Genomic DNA, 21,288 nt, shown 5'->3' on the forward strand with positions numbered 1-21,288 from the left:
AATTGGTTCTCAAAAATTTAGCAAAAAATCTTTTCTTTTTTAATTTTCAAAGTGACATAAATCGGTTATTTTGGATTTGTTTGAAAAATGGTGAAGAGAAAATATGTTTCTTTTATCGAGATCTACCAGCCCTGAAAATATTTGCACTTATTTAAGACTCATTCTGTATAACAATATTCAATACTTGATAGTATACTTTAAGATTTAAATAGTACAGCTTATTAATCTTGAGCTGGTCAACAGGTTTCTTTAGAAATCATTAGCATAGATGTGTCAATATTTTAAAATCAGATGTATTAAATTTAATACATCTGATTTTAATCTTATGTATACACATATTTACATTGTAATTACAGACAATTAGTCTAATGTAAAAAAATATGAAAAGAGATAATATTTCCGTTTTATCTAGTTCTCTGTTCCAATAGTTCTCTAATGCAAATTAAAATCCGACGAACAAGGTATCCCAATTATAAATTGAAATGTATTTTTAAAATATTTATATTTATTTCTAATAATAATGTTTATACAAAAAATATTTTCAAATATTCAGTTCAATTTATCCTATGTTATAAAAAATATCGGACCTTCGTTCAAAAATTATTAATTAATTTCTTTCTACCTGACCGTGTTCCACAGTCAGTTTTTTCAATACTATTTATATTAAAAAATGAATTGACGGTACGTCCGTTATACGTATATATTATATTGTTTTTTTTTAAATATATGTCAAGCATTTTTATTTATTTTTAATTCGGAGACAAATGATTCGAGTATGAAAGAGAAATTCTGAAAATAATATTTATAAATTAAAAGAAATTATGTTTTTTTTAAATTAACATTGCGTGAATAATTAGCGGAAATATCCCTGTATTTTTAAAAATTGGCATCTCACCTTACAATGAGTTTATTTTCATCCGCTATGCGCTACCCTCCGTTACATCACTCCAATCGCGTTGATACATGTCATGATATAAACTAGTGACAGCATCAGTGATGCATGCCGGATGCGTATAACCGTTGATTGATGAAATAAGAAGATGCGCAACCTTATGGGCTATTTCGTGGCACAAAACCTGTCCGAGATATAGCTGGCGATACCGTCAGACTTTAGCTCTGAGCTGCTGCGCGCTGATAGTCGTTTACAGCGCAGCGGATAAAGACGGTGTTGCCAGAACTACTGATAAATCCGTAGATTTGCGGATTTTGAGTACAGTACGTTAATAATACGGATTTTCTATTATTAAACAATTTAATATAGTATTATATGATTAATAAAAGAACGGCGTCAGATTTGGCTTGGAAATGAAGATGGCTGTTATCTCATATGTAAAATATTATGGTAAATGTCCATAATCGTCATTTCCAAGATGACTAAACGACTTTTTTTCGATATACAGTACCTAGAAAAGATTTTTTACTTTTGATGTTTATTCTATGTTTAACTCAAATAAATTTTCAATACATATACGCGGATTTTCCCTCCAAAGATATTTTCGTCAAACAAGGCGTCATGTTGCAAAACCCGCCTTATCCCTTGTTTTAGCAAAAAAACATTGTTTTAGCAAATGTTTAAAGTGTTAATTTACGTTGTTAATTAAAGGTGTACAGGGTGGGTCAAATTCGACGCTTTTAAATGGAAACACCCTTTTTGTATAGGAGATAGACGAAAACTAATATCGGTGTCTGGAGCTCAATTTTCATCAAAAACATGATGGTGAAAACCGCACATCAATATCTGTTACCGTTTCGAAGTTACGGGGTGTTTTTCAAAAATGTGCATTTTTAACAAATCGCCGTAACTTTTTTGATATGGAAAATTTTGTATTTCTATGAAAACATTTCCAAAGCACTTTTTTACGTAGAATTTAATGGTTTAAGTATAATTTTTTTAAAATTAATAATTTAAGAGTTATCAACAGAAAAATTGATTTTTTACTTGGGACACCCTTTATATTTTTAATTAACTGAAAAGAATTTAAAATTACCTTTCCAAAAATATAGCACACTTGATATTTTGTTATAATCGCCTTCGAAATACAGAATTTTTAAAAGTTCGCCACTTTTAACTAGTTGGCTTTTTACCCCTTATTGATGATATGCCCTTAATAGAACTCGAAAACATATTTTTCCACGAAGACGACGCCTCTGAACGCTGAAGTTATCACCAAATTTTTGCAGCCAATTTCAAAAATAATTGAATAGCTAACAAAGATCCCAGCCGTTGGCCATCGAGGCCGCCTGACTTAGTACCCATGGATCTAACCTTATGGATATATTTGCGGAAGAATAAAGGTTACTTATTCTTCCGTATAGTCTAGATAAGAATTAGAAATACTTAGCGGTTATGAGAGGGTATTCACCCCCACTTCACTCATTCTTTCACCCTCACTGGGTTAATGAATTCCGCAAGAAATGTTCAAAAACTGCCCCGTATGTTCCATATAACAGAAGACGGTCGATATGTCGAACACCTGTAGCAAAATATCATGCTTTGGTTTGCTATTTATTTTTATTGTTATTAGATATAGTTTAAATGTGTTGATGTTGATTAAATATATTTTAAATTGTTATAAAATTCTGCATCTCTCATAGCAAATATTATTTTCGTTTTAATTGATCCTCACAGCTAGATTTTTTTTGCATTACAGCCGGTGCCGTTTAAAGCCTACTTATTTAAAGCGGGCGAATTTTTATATACTCTATATCTCGAAGAGATATCAAGAAGAAAAATGAGAGAAAGAAAAATATCAAGTGTGTTATATTTTTGGAAAGGCAATTTTAAATTATTTTCAATAAATTAAAAATATACAGGGTGTCCCATATAAAAAATCAAATTTTCTGTTGATAATTCTTAAATTATTAATTTTAAAAAAATTATACTAAAACCATTAAATTCTACGTAAAAAGGTGCTTTGAAAATGTTTTCATAAAAATACAAAATTTTCCATAACAAAAAAGTTACAGCGATTTGTTAAAAATGCATATTTTTGGAAAACACCCCGTAACTCCGAAACGGTAACAGATATCGATATGCGGTTTTCACCATCATGTTTTTGACAAAAATTGAGCTCCAGACACCGATATTAGTTTTTGTCTCTCTCTTATAGAAAAGGATGTTTCCATTTAAAAGCGTCGAATTTGACCCACCCTGTACATTGAGTGGAATCACTGTTTTGTATCTCGTTTTACTAGAAATAAAAATTAATGTTTAATTTTTAAACAGAAAAAACACGAAAATAAATCGGATAAGGCGGGGTTTGTTGCAGTATGATACATTTTGGCTATAAAATGAAGAACGCCGTCATTTTATATCTAAATTTGTATGGGAAATGTCATCGATCGTCATTTCCTAGCCAACTAGACGCCGTTTTTTTCCGATCATACGGTATTTACATCCTAACTTGATTTCTTAAATATACTCTTTTATTAAAATTAAGTAAGGATTTGAAAAGACGTAAGTAAAAATTGTGTAAAAAGCTTATGAAAAAATGCGGGATTTGTAACAATAATGACAATAAAAAGCAAATGTTAGTGGATAAGACTGATTTTGCTGCAATAACGTAATTTGTAGTGATTTTTATATAGGAATAGGCGACTTTTACTGCACTTTGATATTATGTTTATGTAGATTTCAGGGTCCACTATTAACATATGTCATTAGCTCATTTTTTTAAATGGATAAGGCGGGTTTTACAAGTTGACGCGTCAAACGTATGCTACACATTTTAATATGGCAACACTGTCGCTTTCAGTTCCACACCGTCTCCTATATGCCTTCGCTGGTCCAATTAGAGAAAACAACTGTTTTATGCGTTTGCCGCAAAAGGATTAGTATCTCCACCGTACAGCACTTGAAACGTAAGGGAAAATCATATCAGCCTTGTCACGAATTGACACTCCTTATGTTATCGTCTCTATCTATTGGCTATCCAGCAAAAAGTATATAACATTGACAGTTACTGTCTCATTTTAATACAAAAGTAGAGTGTTCTTTCTGTCTTTTTTATGTGGTGTTCTAAAATCGTATATTCTCTCTTCCTTTCTGTTGTTCTAATGATTTTATCAAACAGACATATTTGAAATATTCGACTACAACTTCAAATTATATTTCAGGAATATATAAAAATGTCCACATTAAAATCAACAAAATTAATATCCATATACCTGGTTTCAGTTAAAATTTATTTTCCAAAAATTATTGAACGATGCACCCGGAATAAATATGGTCGGAACGATTTATTGTCAGATATGGAAAATAAATTTTTAAAATTGCTACAGGCAAGAATTTGCCAACGGAATATGATTTTCTCTTGGTTGCTATTTTGAAAGATTTAAAATATTTGAGATTGAAGATTTTTCAGCGAAAATTCTAGAGAAAACTTTTTTATTTAGATTTATATAGTTTTGTATAATGTAAATAAGTATTTTACTAGAAAATATATTTATATCGTTTTAGGGTCCTTTTATTTTTATCGAAATCATGTACAACGTGATTTCAAACTCGGCGCCTTGCAATGCAAAAGAAAAATAATTGATACAATATTAATCCTTTAATAAATAATACAATATGGTAGAAAAAAAAACGGAGTGAGCGATGACTATGAAATGAAGATTGCTCTCACTTATGTGTAAAATTATATTTATTAAAGATAGTATATTTGTATACCGGGTGCGTCTCAAAAGTGGCTCGCCCCTATAACCTTATTATTTTTTCAGTTAAAAAACGATATTTGGTATGTTAGTATATGACATCAATTAGGATTGATTGACGTATTCAATGATTGTTTTCGGTCACTTCCTGTTTCAGAAAGGAAATCACTACAATTTACATTACAAAAATAAATCTGGAAATGACTACAATTTTTAATTTTTAAATGGCACCTTCTGAATTTTTTTTCTTTATTCGGTAGAAAATAACACTCTGAATAGAATGACATATCACATGTCAACTTTTGACATTTTCGCATATGGTTTGTTTGAAATTATAACTTGCGGTTCGTAACGAAAATTTGATTTGAAATACCAAGTGTGTGGTATCAAATTATTCGTAAAAAATGCTTTTTCCAAATATGCTAATGAGCCACCCTCGTTCCATTTGAAAAGATTGAGATATGATTAAAAATACGATTTGAGCAATTTCTATCAGGTCAGGATAAGACACTAAAAACATTAGATGATCCAATCTATTTTTCCAAGGCTCCTCGATTAAGAATTAGTGTTTTTAACATAGCCATGGCACTCTAGATTGAAATTTAAAATACAATTTTTTATTAAGCGAAAATGTCAAAAGTTGACATATGATATGTCATTCTATTCAGAATGTCATTTTCTATCGAATAAAGTAAAAACATACCGAGGGTGCTATTTAATAATCAAAAGTTGTAGTCATTTCCGGTGAAACAGGAAGTGACCAAAAACAATTGAATACGCCAGTCAATCCTTATTTATGTCAAATACTAACGTACCAAGTCTCGTTATTTTATCTGAAAAAATAAAAGGGTGGGGTGAGCCACTTTCGAGACGCACCCGGTATTAATTATAGTATACTTTTGCTATTTTCTAATATTATACCCAGTAAATGTATTCTAATATTGTATACCGGGTGTTTTTCAAAAAGTGGCTCACCTCTATAACTTATCAGATAAAAAATAACGAGATTTGATATGTTAGTGTATGACATAAATAGGATTAATTGACGTATTTAATTGTTTTTGGTCACTTTCTGTTTCACCGCAAATTACTACAACTTTTTATATTTAAATGACACCCTCGGTATTTTTTTACTTCATTTGATAAAAATGACATTCTAAATAGAATGACATATGACATATCATATGTCAACTTTTGAAATTTTCAATTAAAAAAAATGAGTGCCATGACCATAAATAAAACAGCAATTCGACTCGAAATACCAAGTGTGTGGTACCAAATTAATCGTAAAAAATACGCTAATGAGCCACCCTTTTTTATTGGAAAATTGAGTTATGGTCATCTTTTAACCGGCCAGGACAAAACACGAAAAACATTAGACGATTAAGTCTATTTTTACAAGGCTCCTTGGCTCCTTGATTAAAAATTATTTTTAACACTCAAAATTGAAAATTAAATAATAAGATTTTTTTTATGAGAGAATGTCAAAAATTGAGATAGGATATGTCATTCTATTCAGAGTGACATTTTCTATCAAATAAAGTTACCATTTAAAAGGTTAAGTTACCATTACCATAAGGGTACCATTTAAAATTCAAAAGTTGTCAAAAAAAGTCATTCAAAAGTCAAAAGAAAAGTAATTTCCGGCGAAACAGAAAAAGTGACCGAAAACATTTGAATACGTCATCAGTCCTGATTTATGTCACATACTAAAGGACCAAACCTCGTTTATTTATCTGAAAAAATAAAATGTTATAGGGGTGAGAAACACCCGGTATACCGGGTGCGTCTCAAAAGTGGGTCATCCCCTATAACTTTTTTATTTTTTCAGACAAAAAATCGAGATTTGGTAGGTTAGTATATGACATAAATTAGATTGATTGACGTATTCAATTGTTTTCGGTCACTTCCGGTTTCACCGGAAATGACTACAACTTTTGATTTGTAAATTGCATCCTCGGTATTTTGTTAGTTTATTTGATATAAAATGACACTCTGAATAGAATGACATATCATATGTCAACTTTTGACATTTCCACATATGGTTTATTTGAAATTGCAACACGCGATTCATAACGAGAATTTGACTCTGAATACTAAGTGTGTGGTAGCAAGTTATTCGTAAAAAATGCTTTTTTCCAAATATGCTGATGAGCCACCCTCGTTCCATTTGAAAAAATTTAGATTTTATTAAAAATACGATTTAAGCATCTTTTAACTGACCAGGACAAGATACTAAAAACACTAGACGATCAAATCTATTTTTCCACGGCTCCTTGATCAAAAATTAGTGTTTTTAACAGAGCTATGGCACTCTAGATTGAAATTTAAAATACAATTTTGTTTTAAGCGAAAATGTCAAAAGTTGACATATGATATGTAATTCTATTCAGAATGCTATTTTCTATCGAATAAAGTAAAAAAATACCGAGGGTGCCATTTAAAAATCAAGTTGTAGTCACTTCCGGTGGAGGAAGTAACCGAAAACAAAATGTCAATCGGTCCTAATTTATGTTATATACTAACAAACCAAATATCGTTTTTTTTTTATCTGAAAAAATAAAAAAGTTATAGGGTTCAGCCACTTTTGAGACGCACCCGGTATAAAATTATTGCTGTCGATATTCAGTCTGCTATACGCCTTGTATATAAAACATATTTGTGCATTATACATACAAGCATAATACATAATAAATGATTAAAGTCAACCAAGATGATGTTCCAAATATATTGTTCTGAATTAGTCAATAGTTTAAATAGAAAGTAACACACGCAAAAAGGAGTAATGAAATAATTCTTTTTTTAAAGGTTATTTTTTTCTTCTCTGTGTTATAAATAAGTTAAACAAAATATTGTTTTAAATAAAATGCAGATTTGATGAAATTTCAATTTACAATATATTTATATACCTACTTCGCATAATGCAGAAGTTAGCTGCATGCTTTTACCTACGTGTACATTCTGAATTTGAAAAGTATATTCGTTCTATAAATAGCCTACGTATTACAATAGAACTTAATACGATATTATTCGTATGTTAGGAAAATATCTATTCGTAGATTAAGTATTCTCAGGTTGTAAGCCCGAACTTGGCAACCGGGGATATGAAGTTATTTTACATCCGAATTTAATAAAAATGGAAATTTCTCCCTTAAAGGAAGTTCGAAGTGCACTTGAACATGCACTTTTATATTAAGCTACTTGTGATGGTTATTTGTACAAAATATGGAATAATTGAAGAAAATATGATCTGAGTAGGTACTTATCGGGAAACAAATTCTTTGAGAATTGAAAAAACAGTATTTTTTTACTTTTATTTAGTTTGAGTTGCGGAATATTTTTTCCTTAAGAATTGTATAAAGAAAATCCCAAATATTCCCATAAATTATTATTGATTCCAAACCAATAAATTTATATACAGGGTGAGTTTTTTACGATGTTCTCTATGGTTATCTCGGAAACTACTGGAGATAGAGTGTCGGTGAGATGGGGAAAGAATTGCAGTTTTGTGGGGTCATAAATATGAGCCTTTTAGATTTTTGAAAAAGTTCATGGCTTACTACATATTTCGAAAAAATTCATTTTAAAAATTGTCCCTAATTCCATTATAATCTATTTTAGACAAAAAGTTTTCAAATAAAAGTTGTAGAAAATCACATCCCTAATAAGTTTGTGTCCTCTATTTTTTTTCTAAAATGCCTCATTTTTGACATATGACACAACATATGTTTTTTTTAAATGGAAACCATAGTTGGCCATGACTATAAATAGCACCATTTTTTAAGATTTTCAGCGATACAAACTATAATATTTTTTTTTTTGAAAAATTACTGAGTTATGGCCAATTTTTATCATTTTTAAACAATTTCACATAGTTAGCCATGGAAACAAGTTCCATCGTCGTTGCTCTCAGAAATATGAAACTGTCACATCTAAACTTTATAAATTAAAATTAACAAAAATTGTAAATATGAATTTTTCAAATGAAGAGAAGCGTGTAGGATTATTGGTTCAACTTTTCTTGGCCATAGATTTTCGAGGATACGTTAACCGGTGAACGTTACTTACGTTTTTTAGAGAAAGGTTTTCAAGACATGTTAGAAAAGTTAAATTTAGATACTCGCGCCTCAATAGAGTGGTTCCAACATGATTATGATTATTATGACTTTCTTAATGAAAGAAATGTTAAAAAAATTATTTATATCATAATTATGTAAACTCAGGGATAGGACGAGGTGGACCAATTGCATGGGCCTCCTCGATCACATGACCTACTTGTTTTAGATTTTTTATGCGGTATGGTTAATAACAAGGTTAACAAAAGAACTTAGGAATTAAGAGAGGCACTCGAAGAGGCGGTACGGGAGAAGTTTAATTAAGTCGACCGGTCGTTCTGTGGGACTAGCTAGTAATTCAATTTTAAAAAGATGCTTTTATGAACTCAAAACAATGGCGGATTTTTGAACATTTTCTAAAATAACTTAAAGTGTATGTAGTGATATTATTTTTTAAATTTTACTTTTTGTAATGTAAATTGTAAAGAACCAATAATATATTCTGTCTTTTTATAAGTTATAAGTTATAACAGAATAAGAATACCAGGCCAACTAAGTGAAATTTGTCAAGAAAGATAAGAATTGGCTATAACACAGGAATTTTTTCGAAAAAAAAAACAGATTATACCTTATATCGCTTAAAAAATGGCGCTTTTATGAGGTCATGGCCAACTATGGTTTCCATATAAAAAAAAATATGTTTGTGTTATATGTCAAAAATGACAGGCTTTAGAAAAAATCAGAGAACACAAACTCATTAGGAATGTGATTATCTACAACTTTTATCTGAAAACTTTTTGTCTAAAGTAGATTATAATGAAATTAGGGACAATTTTTAAAATAGCCATAGTCTTTTTCGAAATATCTAGTAAGTCATGAACTTATTCAAAAATCTGAAAGGCGCATATTTATAATCCCACAAAACTGCAATTCTTTCCCCATTTAACCGACTCTCTATCTCCATTAGTTTCCGAGATACCCATAGAGAACATCGTAGGAAGCTCACCCTGTATACAGCTTACCTACATTTGTTCAACGTTCAACATCTCAAATAAACAATTTACTTTTTTACTTAAAAGCAAAAAGAAATTATATTTATAGTTTTTGTTTCTTAAGAAGTACTATGCATAATAACGTATGCTGTTTTACCTAAATATAAATCTGCTGATTTACCTAAATATAAATCAAGAAAAATCTTTGATTTTGATCGGTCGTAAGTTCTGAGAATCTTTTTTTTTTTTTGAGTGTTTAGACCGTTAGAGGTATTCCATTCCAGGTTACGGATGAATTCTTCCAGGTTCTTGAGTTCCGCTCTAAGTCGGTTTCCGCTTGAAAAGCAGAACGGTTCTGGTGCAGTTAGTGGGAGTGTTCGCTCCTTTTCTAGCTAGATCATTTACTTTTTATAGCTTTCTATTCCTTGGTGACGTGGGTGCCGAGTTGGAGGACTTTTTTTTACTAATTTGTTCAGCTTCTCTAGGCATTCTTTGACCAACTTCGAATTGAGGGTTACTGAGTTAGTTGATCACTTTTAGTGCTGCTTGAGTATTGCATAAGATGGCTATTTCCTGTTTTCGATAGTTCCTATCTAAAATAAATTATACGCATCTTTCGATAGTATAGTTCTGCCTGAAGGGTACTGGGGTAGGTACCCATTGGTACAGAGTACTTAGTTTTCGGCCCAAATACTACTCTCCCTGTCCCTGTTTTGGTTTTGGAAGCATCAGTATACCACGTTATGGTATGGTCTTTTACAGTCCTGAGCAAACGTTTCTCTCATCCCATCATTTTTATTGCTCAATACTACAGTGAGGTGTTTCTCAAAGTTGTACATTCTTGGTATGTCATCCACTGGGAGTTGAGGGAGTTAACATTCCTAATAAACTAATTTTTCTAAATTAGTTTATGAGAAATATTAACTAATTAACTAATGGGTAATTTTTAAAACATATGTTCCATTGTGTGTGGCAACGCTGGCGCGCAGTGAATAAGTATTAATGCTGTAATCGCGGAGAAATTTTTTGAGTTTTTTGTGGTTCCTAGCTAGAATAAATTAAATACAGTGTTACAAGTAGTTGACAAAGTAAGTCTTTAGTCTTTAAATAAAGAAGTGCCATAATTAGAACGGCTAATCATCTTTAAAAAGGCAAATTTGTTAGAAAACGCCCCGCCGTGGTCAATAACTTTGGACTTTGAACCATCACATAAATCGATTAACAATAATTATTTGACCTAGTTTTGGACAAGTACAGCGGACGTCGTTGCCAATTGCAATATTTTTTATTTGAGTAACAGATATTATAATATATAATATACACCGTAAGAATGGTAGATACGCTCATATTCAAACAATTTCAAGAAATCAAATCTTTAATACAGAACAGCAAAAAAGAATTAAAAGAAGACATTAAAACGGTGAGAGAGGATTTGTCAATTCAAACGGAAGTTCTAAAGGAGAGTATTACTGTAATACAAAGTAAATTAAACGATATAGAATACAGGGTACAAGCACTAGAAAAATTAGCTAGGAAGAACAATTTGATAATATTTGGGCTACGGGACCACAGAAACCTAAAGGACTTTGAATTAGCTACTTGGGTAACCGAGCAACTAAGAAATCTGTTAGAAGTAGATATAAATATAAGCGATATAAACAATTTATACTACTTAGGAAACGACTCAACGAAACCGCTACGTATAGAACTCAATTCATATTTAAAAAAGGCATTGATTCTTCGAAGCGCCTATAAGCTGAAGGGAAAGAACATTTTTATTAACCACGATCTTTCCAAGAAAGAGAGAGTGGTGAACAAGGTACTCAAACAAAATTTAAAAGAGGCAAAGGAAAAGGGTTTAAGGGCGTACATTAAAAGGGATACTCTTGTAATTGGCAGCGAAACTTATAATTACGAACAATTGGTGGAGAGAGGAAATAAAGGTAACGAATCTGATTGCGAAGTCTTTACCGATATTCCATCTAGACCATCCCTAAGTGCTCCGGGGACACCCGTCAACGAACAACCTGTACAACCTATAGAGCGTCACAAGCAAGAAACTCACTATCCGGATCCAAAAGCTAAGCCGACCAGTACTATTGAATTTACCATTAATCCGGGAGCATCGACTACGCAAACTCGCAGGGGTTCGGCTGGCCTTATAACCGCATCCCTACCTTCAACTAATAAGGGAAGACCAGCAACAAGAAGTTACTCGAAGCCGGTATAGAAATGAAGATGTCGTCAAGTGTAAAGAGACATTTTTTTTTAAACAAAACGTTAGTGAATTATTTATATACATTGATGGCGCTCGTTTGTGCGCGGCTACAATTTCCTTGTAATTTTAGTCTAATTGGAGATATAAGCATATATCGCGACTTGACTCTGCACTTTTGGGACTTTTAAATAATTAAAATATACTATATGTTTAAATTTAATTTGGTGTTGGGCTAAAAATAAATAGACTATTAATATTTAAATATATAGTAAATACATGGACGTTTATAAACCAATATAGATTATTTGTTTCTTTATTAAAGGTATTTGGAGTATATTGTAAAACAAAAAAATATATATTTTATCTTTTATTCTCTTTTGAAAAATTAGGTGTTTCCGATATGGGTCAGATTGCAAGTTAAATATTTAAAAGCTTAACATATAAGATAACAATGAATTCATATATTAGGGACTTTGAAACAAGGTTGATTGAGGCAGATGTGGTGGATGACATTAATATATGTAAATTTGACATTGAATTATCATCATTTAAACTTTTTCATAATAATATTCGTAGCATAGATCACAATTTTGATGAGCTTCTTGTTCTTTTACGTGGAATAGATTTTGAATTTATTGTATAGTACTTACTGAAAGTTTTAAAATTTGGAATATTGATTTATATAGGATACCGGGATACAACATTATATATAATGAAGGAAGTCTAAATAAAAATGATGGAGTAGTAGTACTTATAAAATGTTCGTTAAATTATTCCTATAAAATACTAGATATAGGAGATAATAAGGCACTGAAAATTGATATAAATATTAATAACCAAATAATTGAGATAATCGCAATCTACAGACCCCCCTCTACAGATCCATATGACTTCATCACAAACTTAGAAACAGTACTTTCTAGAAATACTGCTAAGGGTCAGCTGAATATTATTGTAGGGGATATGAATATTAATTTACACGATACATCTGAACGATTTGTTAACGAATATATGAATGTAATGAATGAACATGGATATGTGTCGTATATAAACACAATTACTAGACCAGCATCAGGCTCGTGCATAGATCACATATTTATAAAATCTCAAATTCCAAATGAACTGCTTAATTCTATACTTTTTAGAACAGATATTACCGATCACTATACAGTTATATTTTCTACCACATATCCATTAAGAATAAATCGGAAACAAAATGTATAAATGAGTCGTTAAAACACAAACAATACATTAATTACAAAAAATTAAATGATAAATTAGAAAAAAAGAAACATGGGTCGATATTTACAATGGGGAGATGCAGATACCGTAGCAGATTTCTTTGTTAATAAACTGCAAAAACATATTGATAGTAGTGTTAACATTGTTAAATCAACGCATAAAAATAGAAAAAGAAAGGAATGGATAACAAATGAGATTTTGAATGCAATAAATACAAAACATAATTTGTTTAAACAGACATTCTAAAAGATCCAAACAATAAGGAGCTTTCTGATAGATTTAAAAAGATATAGAAATCATCTTAATGACATAATAAAATTGACCAAAAGGATTTTTATAAAAAAAAGAAATTAAAAGCAACAAATGTCGTCAGGTAATATGTGGAAAACAGTTAATAATATTAGAGGTCGGGATAGACAGATATCCCAAATAGCCTCAATCAAAGAATGAACAGGGCGTGAGTGTGACAGATGCGTTGGATATCGCAAATACGTTTAATGAGTACTTTAGCGAAGTGGTTTCGAAGTTGGCCTCTAAAATTAATGTTCCAACAGAAAAAAATGTATCAGGTTACATATATTTCACATTCTTTTGTATTATTGGAGACTGATGTAAACGAAGTCGGAAACGAAATATTAAATTTAAAAAGGACAAATCTCCAGGATTTGACGGTATTCGGGCAAACACACTGCAACAAATAAAAAGAATTTATTGTTAAACCTTTAACGTACATTTATAATTTATCTCTAAATAATGGCACTTTTCCAGATATATTTAAAATATCTGTTGTTAAACCTGTGTTTAAATCAGAAGAAAAACAAATATGTCAAATTATAGACCAATTTCAGCTATTAAGTAACTTTTCCAAAATTCTTGAGAAACTTATTAAAAAAAAGAATGTGTTTGTATCTGAAACAATTTAAACTCCTTTCCGAAAATCAATATGGATTCGTGGAGTCAAATCCGCAAAGTGATGCTATTATAAAACTATCAGAATTGGCTTCTGGAGGCACTTGATGCATCCGAGGTTTCTTTTGTGTGTTTTTGTAGATTTAGCAAAGCGTTCGATACAGTTCACCATGAAATCCTGTTATACACACTTAGTAATATGGGTTTTAGAGGAAGGACCAAACGCATCTATTTAGAAGCTATCTAAATAACCGACAGCAAAGCGTGTCCATCCAGGGTGTTAAAAGCGAGAAAAGGGTGGTCAACTATGGTGTACCTCAGGGCACTGTACTGGGCCCTGTACTTTTTTGTATATACATTAATGAGTTACTAAACTTGAAACTCGATGCACACATTTTGAGTTATGCTGATGATACAGCAATTTTCTTCAGATCAACGTGTTGGAATCAATTGAAAGCAAAAGTAGAAAAATCAATGGAAATAGTGTGCAATTTCTTTAATAATAATCTTCTTACTGTTAACTTTAAGAAAACTTTCTTCTTACCTTTTGCCTGCTATTCAGATACTCTTCCAAAATTCAATTTAGATATAACTTATAACAATAAGCTAGTGACAATAAGCTCAACAAACAAATTTAAGTATCTTGGAGTCATCTTTGATAACCACATGAAATGGAATTATCATATTCAGTTTGTGACTAAAAAGTTAAGATCACTTATTGTAATATTTAAGTTTTTAAAAAGTGTAATTCCTATAGAATTACTAAGAAATGTGTATTTTGCTTTAGCTCAGAGCCATTTACAATACGGTATTGTGGCCTGGGGCTCAGCAAGCAAAAATCAATTATCAAGTGTAAATATAGTTCAGAAATGGTTGCTGAAAATAATATACGATAAAAACTATAGATATCCCTCTGATGCCTTATACATAGAAGCAGCCATTTTTGACGCTAAACAATTATTTTGGTTTAATACATTATCTATAACATTCAGTAACAGAAGTAAAAATAATCTAATCCCACATTCATACCCACTACGTCGACTCGAATTAACTATTAATGTACCTCGGATGCATAAAACTATCGGACAAAAAAGTCATTTATATGTAGGACCTAAAATTTTTAATGTTTTACCTAAAGAAGTTGTTAATTGTCAAAACATTAATATTTTTAAAAAAAGATTAAAAGAATGGATACTTGGTAAAACAATAACCGAAATGCATACATTTATACTCAGCAAAATGTGAAATATTAAAAACCATTCACAATAAATATAATATTTGAAAATAATGTAATCTTATGTGCCTTAGAACTTACCAATCTACCCTATGTCAATATCTGACCGCTGTGTAATAACTTGTTTTTAGCGTGCTTAAGTGTTGGACAATGAAATATATTAATTTGATCCCTGTCCCTGTTTTGGTTTTGGAAGCATCAGTATACCACGTTATGGTATGGTCTTTTACGTTCTGAGCAAACGTTTCTCTCATCCCATCATTTTTATTGCTCAATACTACAGTGAGGTGTTTCTCAAAGTTGTACATTCTTGGTATGTCATCCACTGGGAGTTGAGGGAGTTAACATTCCTAATAAACTAATTTTTCTAAATTAGTTTATGAGAAATATTAACTAATTGGTATTGGGTAATTTTTAAAACATGTTCCATTGTTTTATTATCATTTAAAGCAAACTGGATCATAAATATTGATCACATTTAATATATGTGTATTTAGTATAAAATTATTTTATAAAGAGAATGAAATTATTCTCCAATCATCTCCAAATTTCAATTTGAAAAAACTCATAATTAAATACAAAAAAATTCTTATTAAAGAATAAGAAAATATTGTTAACTTTGTCAATAGCATAGCAGCTGCCTAATTATGCTAATTATAAGTTCAATATTATTAATTTTAGAATTATTCACCCAAAAATACAACTTCTTCCTTACCGGGAAGAACCAAATACCCCTTTAATTAAAATGTTAATTAACGATATTAACGAAATCTATTCTTTAAAATTTTCGAGGAGAGTTTAATTAAATTTCGTTTCAGATCTTTCACGCATTTTTTTATTAATTAAGTTATCTTGTCAATATTCGCTTTTTTCTTGACTTTAAATTTTTGGTTTTGTCAGAATTTTTCTTTTGTGTGTTGTGCTCCTAGGGTATTCAGCGGAAGTTAAATAAGCAGTTTAACTTATTCTACTACACTTATTTTTTTTTATTTAAAAAGGTATCAATTTCACTCAATTCATTATTTATTTATTTATTTATTTATTTAAAAAAAGTTTTACTCGTTTATTGCAATTACTCGCTGACGAGTATTTGACACGCATCAGAAGATAGTTACGCAAGTCAGATCGGTAGTAGGTCACTAGCTTTATTTCTTTTCACCCCTCTATAGATAAAATATTCGCAGCAGTAAAATAACCAAATAGTAGAATAGGTGTTTCACACCAGTACAATATTACTAGTGGTGTCTCATCCCATTTCAAATCCTTACCTAATTTTAATAAAATAGTATATCTAATAAATCAAGTTAGGATGCAAATATCTTGCTGTAGCAAAACCCGTAATATGCATCATACTTCAACAAAATCCGCCTTTTCCGAATTATTTTCGTGTTTTTTCTCTTTAAAAATTAAATATTAATTTTTGGTTCTGGAAAAACCAGGTAGTTCCTACAAAACAATGATTCACTCAATGGATGCTTTTTTTGTAAAATAACACTTTAAACATTCGCTAAAAGTTTTTGCATATTATCTCGAAACGAGGTTTTTGGGATAATACGGGTTTTTGCAACTTAACGCCTTATTTGAAATCTGCTGGTTTTTCCGAAGTATCAAATTCTGTAAATTTTAACGGTATCTTGTAAACGTAAAACTGAAAACGCGATATTTTTGCCAAAAATTATTCTTAGTAAATTAAAATGCATTGCTGAATTGCTATTTGCTTTATTGAGCACACATGCACTTGCACGACTAACAATCAATATCGGTTTTTAAAAATGTTGTTTTATTTTTTTAATGATTTAGTATTTATTAATTTTGACAAAACTCATTTATTTAAACGCTTTGTAAAATCCTCATACCTTTTTTTACTACTAGATATTAATATTAATTATATATTTTTGGTATATGATCAAATGATCATATTGCTGTGAACAGTAGCTTGAACAAAAACTGTAGTTACTTCAGTTTACCTATGCCTAATTTTTCAAATAATTTTGGTTCTTTGTCATAGAATTTGTTACTGCAGTTTCTGTTATAATAGCCATGCATATAGTATTAGGCTTTCAAGACTAAAAACCAATTAAGTATGTTTGCATGTCAATTAGCGTTAGTAGAAATACTGATTATATTGTAGTACACTCAGATGCAAAAAAATGCAACAGAAATGTTTTTCGTCAAATTTAAAGTATACCTATATTTTTTATTCTTAGCCTTATTTTAATGATTTTTTAGCAAATTGTATATAAATATATCTAATTTAATTTATAAACTCAGTTTTTTTGTAAACATTAGTATGTAGCTTATACAGGGTTAATCGAAGAGTTGTTTTTTACCTTAAATGTAAAATAGCCTGTGCAATAATTTCGTGAGTAACTTTTCTTAAAACAGTAAATTTCGGATAACCACGTCTCCGTGCATTTTGTTTTTTGGCTCATGTCAACACATGTCTTGGTTAGCTTTTAAGAGCAAAATGGCTTGCCATAACCAATTTGTAATTTTGTCAATTATTATTACATATTTGTGTTATTTTTAATATGACGAGGTGTATTAGGTGACTAGTATTGTCGTAATGTCATATTGACAATTACACTTTGTATACCTACGATTTGCCTACGATTGAATATTGCCCTTAGTGTCAAGGTGCGTCATTGGGTCTACAGTGGTCTACAGAGGTCTACATTGAGGTCTACATTGCTCGTGACCCTGCTCGCGTTCTTGCTTCTGATTGTGCTTGCGTTGCTTGCGCTTCCTGTTTGTCGTGTTTCTCAAGATCTTTCGGCTCGCAAGCAGCGGCGTCCACATTGTAATGTAGTGCTTGCGTTCGTGCTGTTCGGACATGTATCATACCGAAGTATTTTTAATAGCGGCTGCTAGTTCGATCATTATTATTAATATAAAAAAACACGACAAACAGGAAGCGCAGGCAACGCAAGTACAATCAGAAGCAAGAGCGCGAGCAGGATCACGAGCAATGTGGACGCACCTTGAGTGTATTAACAGTTCATCGTAGGTACATAAGATGTAACTGTCAATATGACATTACGGCAATAGTCACCAAAACCACCTTGTCATATTAAATAATAACATACAAATGTAATGATAATTGAAAAAATTGTAAATTGTTGGTGGCAAGTTCTTTTTGGTCTTAAAGATTAACCAAGGCATGTATTGACATGAATCAAAACACAAAATGCTCCGGAGTCATGGTTCTGACCGAAAAATAATGTTTCAGAAAAATTTATTAACGAAATTATTGCATAGGGTGTTTTAAAGTTAAGGTAAAAACAACCGTTCGATTAACCCAGTATAATAAGCGACATACTAAAGTTTATAATCAACTGAGTTTACGAATTAAAGTTCATATATTTAAATACAGTTTGCTAAAAAAATCATGAAAATAGGGCTAAAAATAAAAAATATATAACACTTTAAAAAAAATTGACCAAAAATTTTCTGTTGCGTTTTTTTGCATCTCATTGTAAATTGATATATTGTATAATGTATTTAAATGCTTATTAAATTGATTTCATATATAAAAACTATTAGCCTGTGAATAATTTGCCGTAGATAATGTCATTGTGTAGTATATTTTTGATATTTGGCTGCATTAAGAAAATCATGCTAAATATGTAATAATTTAAAGTAGCTTATAAAAATATAATATATAAATAATATTTTTACTTCACGGAAGTAAAACGATAACTAATTACTTTTTATATTATGTACAGGAAAAGGACGGGAAGATCCTAAATAGTTTCATCGATGCCATAAACGGATTAGGAGCAGATGGAAAAGACTTCTTAAATACATTGGAAAAGTCGCCTGATATAACTTTATTTGCTCCATGCAACGCAGCCTTGGAAGGATCTCTAGTGAACAATATTGTTGCCCAAAAGCAGAAATTTCTGGATATCCTGAAGTTGCATTTGGTAGTGGACAATCGACTCTATGTGGATACGGTTATAAAGAAAAATCAAATGAAGGTAAGTGTTTTTGTAGATACATAAAAATATATAAAAAAATATTATATAATATAAAAAATAATATTATAGAAAAATATTCGTATTCAAAATTGTTAATACACTGACTGTCACATTTACTCAAATTGTTTTAAACATATAGAAACCATTAATTTTTGTTGAAATAGAAACAGAAAGGAAATAATAATTAAAAATATCTAAATCAGGGAAAGAGATAACAACATACCAGGTTTTTTTGAAAAGTGGTACCCCTATAGTATTTTTAGTTTTTCTCACAAAAAGCGAGATTCGGTGTAATAGTATATTACATTAATCAGGATTAATTGACATATTTATATTTAATTATTTTCGATTATTTCATGCTTTCCGATAGAAAATGAAACTTTTGATTTTTAAATGGTACCCTTGGTATTTTTTTAATTTATTCGAGGGGTAATTATATTTTTAATAGAATGACATATCATATGCCAATTTTTGACATTTACGATTAAAATAAATAATATTTTAAATTTCAATCTAGAGTGCAATAGCTGTGTTTACAACGAAAATTTGACTCGAAATGCTGTGGTACCAAATTATACCTAAAAAATATTTTTTTCAAATATACTAATGAGCCACCCTCATTCCATTTGGAAAAATTGAGATTGAATATGATTAAAAATACGATTTCGACGTGCTTTAACCGGCCACGAAAATTCACGAAAAACATTAGATGATCAAATCTATTTTTCCAATGTGTGTTGATATGGTTAAAAATAGTTGTTTTAATACAGCCAATCACACTATAGATTGAAATTTAAAATACTATTTTTTTAACACAAATAATGTTAAAAGTTGACCTTCAATTTGTAATGCAATTTTTCTTCAAATAAAGTAAAGAAATACCAAAAATGAAAAGTTATAATCATTTCCGGTGAAGCAGGATGTGACGGAAAGTAATTGAATACGTCAATCAATCCTGATTTATTCCATGTACTAACGTAGGTTTGCCAACTTTCATAATGAAAAATAGAGGACGAGAGGGTAAAAAAGAGGCATAGGCAAAACATTTTTTGAAACCTAATGTCTAGAATTTACCAAACAGTTATGTCAGCGGTATGCGATTAGTGGTCGTTCATACTTTCTTAAAAACATATATACTCAAAACTTGTTAAAATAAAACAAGCCATTTTCAACAACACTTTTGTTTCAAAATATAAGTTAACAGCAAGTAAACATAAAATAGTATCGCTTCCACAAATATTTCTTGCACATAAATATTTCTTCGTTTTCTTTTCTGTACAAACGAGTGGGTGTAGCGACAGACACAGATTGACAATTTTTTAAAACATTGTGGCAATAGACGAATCTTTTAGAGTTTGGTATGTAAAAAATAGTGATTTGGTATGTAAGTTATAAAGGTGAGCCACTTTTGAAAAACATCCGGTATTTTTGTATATTTTGTTTAAATGATTTAATACTATTTTATCTCAAAGGTTTCAATAATAAATCGAAAGATTATTAAGATTTTAACACCCAGTAGCTACGAAACAAAGCAGAATCGGACCTATGTTGATACGAAAAATAAGTTTTATTTTTATGTGAGGAATCTCCCCACAAGATATGGCACATGTTTTTTGAAACACCCTGTATAGTACATTTTTATTATGTTATAAAAATTAAATGTATCACACATGTTCTTTCTTTTAACAGTTTTATCGAAATTCGAAAAAATTATAAACCAATGTTAATATGTAATTTGTTTCAAGTTCGGTAATTTTTAAAGGGACACCCTGTATATTTTTTTATTTTATTTGCCTTGTTATGAGCTTTCTACAAATATATTATACTTATTTTCACAAACAAGGTAAAAAATGCATTTTTTTAACTTTTTAACATGAATAAACTTGTTTAAAAGAGCATTATTATTTTATTTTATTTAATCAGATAATTATGCTTTCCACGGTGTTATCTTAATAAACTGCACTGAAAATGAACTTGTGTAATTTTTACATAACACGGCTGTCAA

The 21,288-nt window shown here is 30.3% G+C and overlaps 1 protein-coding gene across 1 annotated transcript in view; it reads left to right on the top strand.

Annotated features, from left to right (window-relative positions):
- Positions 1 to 19,379, top strand: part of LOC115891359 (fasciclin-1-like) — a 330,519-nt gene extending 311,140 nt beyond the window's left edge. The window contains exons 12-13 of the mRNA XM_030911811.1: positions 19,029 to 19,283; positions 19,353 to 19,379. Coding sequence (XP_030767671.1) covers positions 19,029 to 19,283; positions 19,353 to 19,379 — 282 coding nt within the window. The remainder of the gene's footprint in view (positions 1 to 19,028; positions 19,284 to 19,352) is intronic.
- The last annotated feature ends 1,909 nt before the right edge of the window (positions 19,380 to 21,288 follow it).

Source organism: Sitophilus oryzae, unplaced genomic scaffold, assembly GCF_002938485.1.
Source record: "Sitophilus oryzae breed Bouriz unplaced genomic scaffold, Soryzae_2.0 scaffold_1179_pilon_pilon, whole genome shotgun sequence".
NCBI lineage: Eukaryota > Metazoa > Arthropoda > Insecta > Coleoptera > Curculionidae > Sitophilus > Sitophilus oryzae.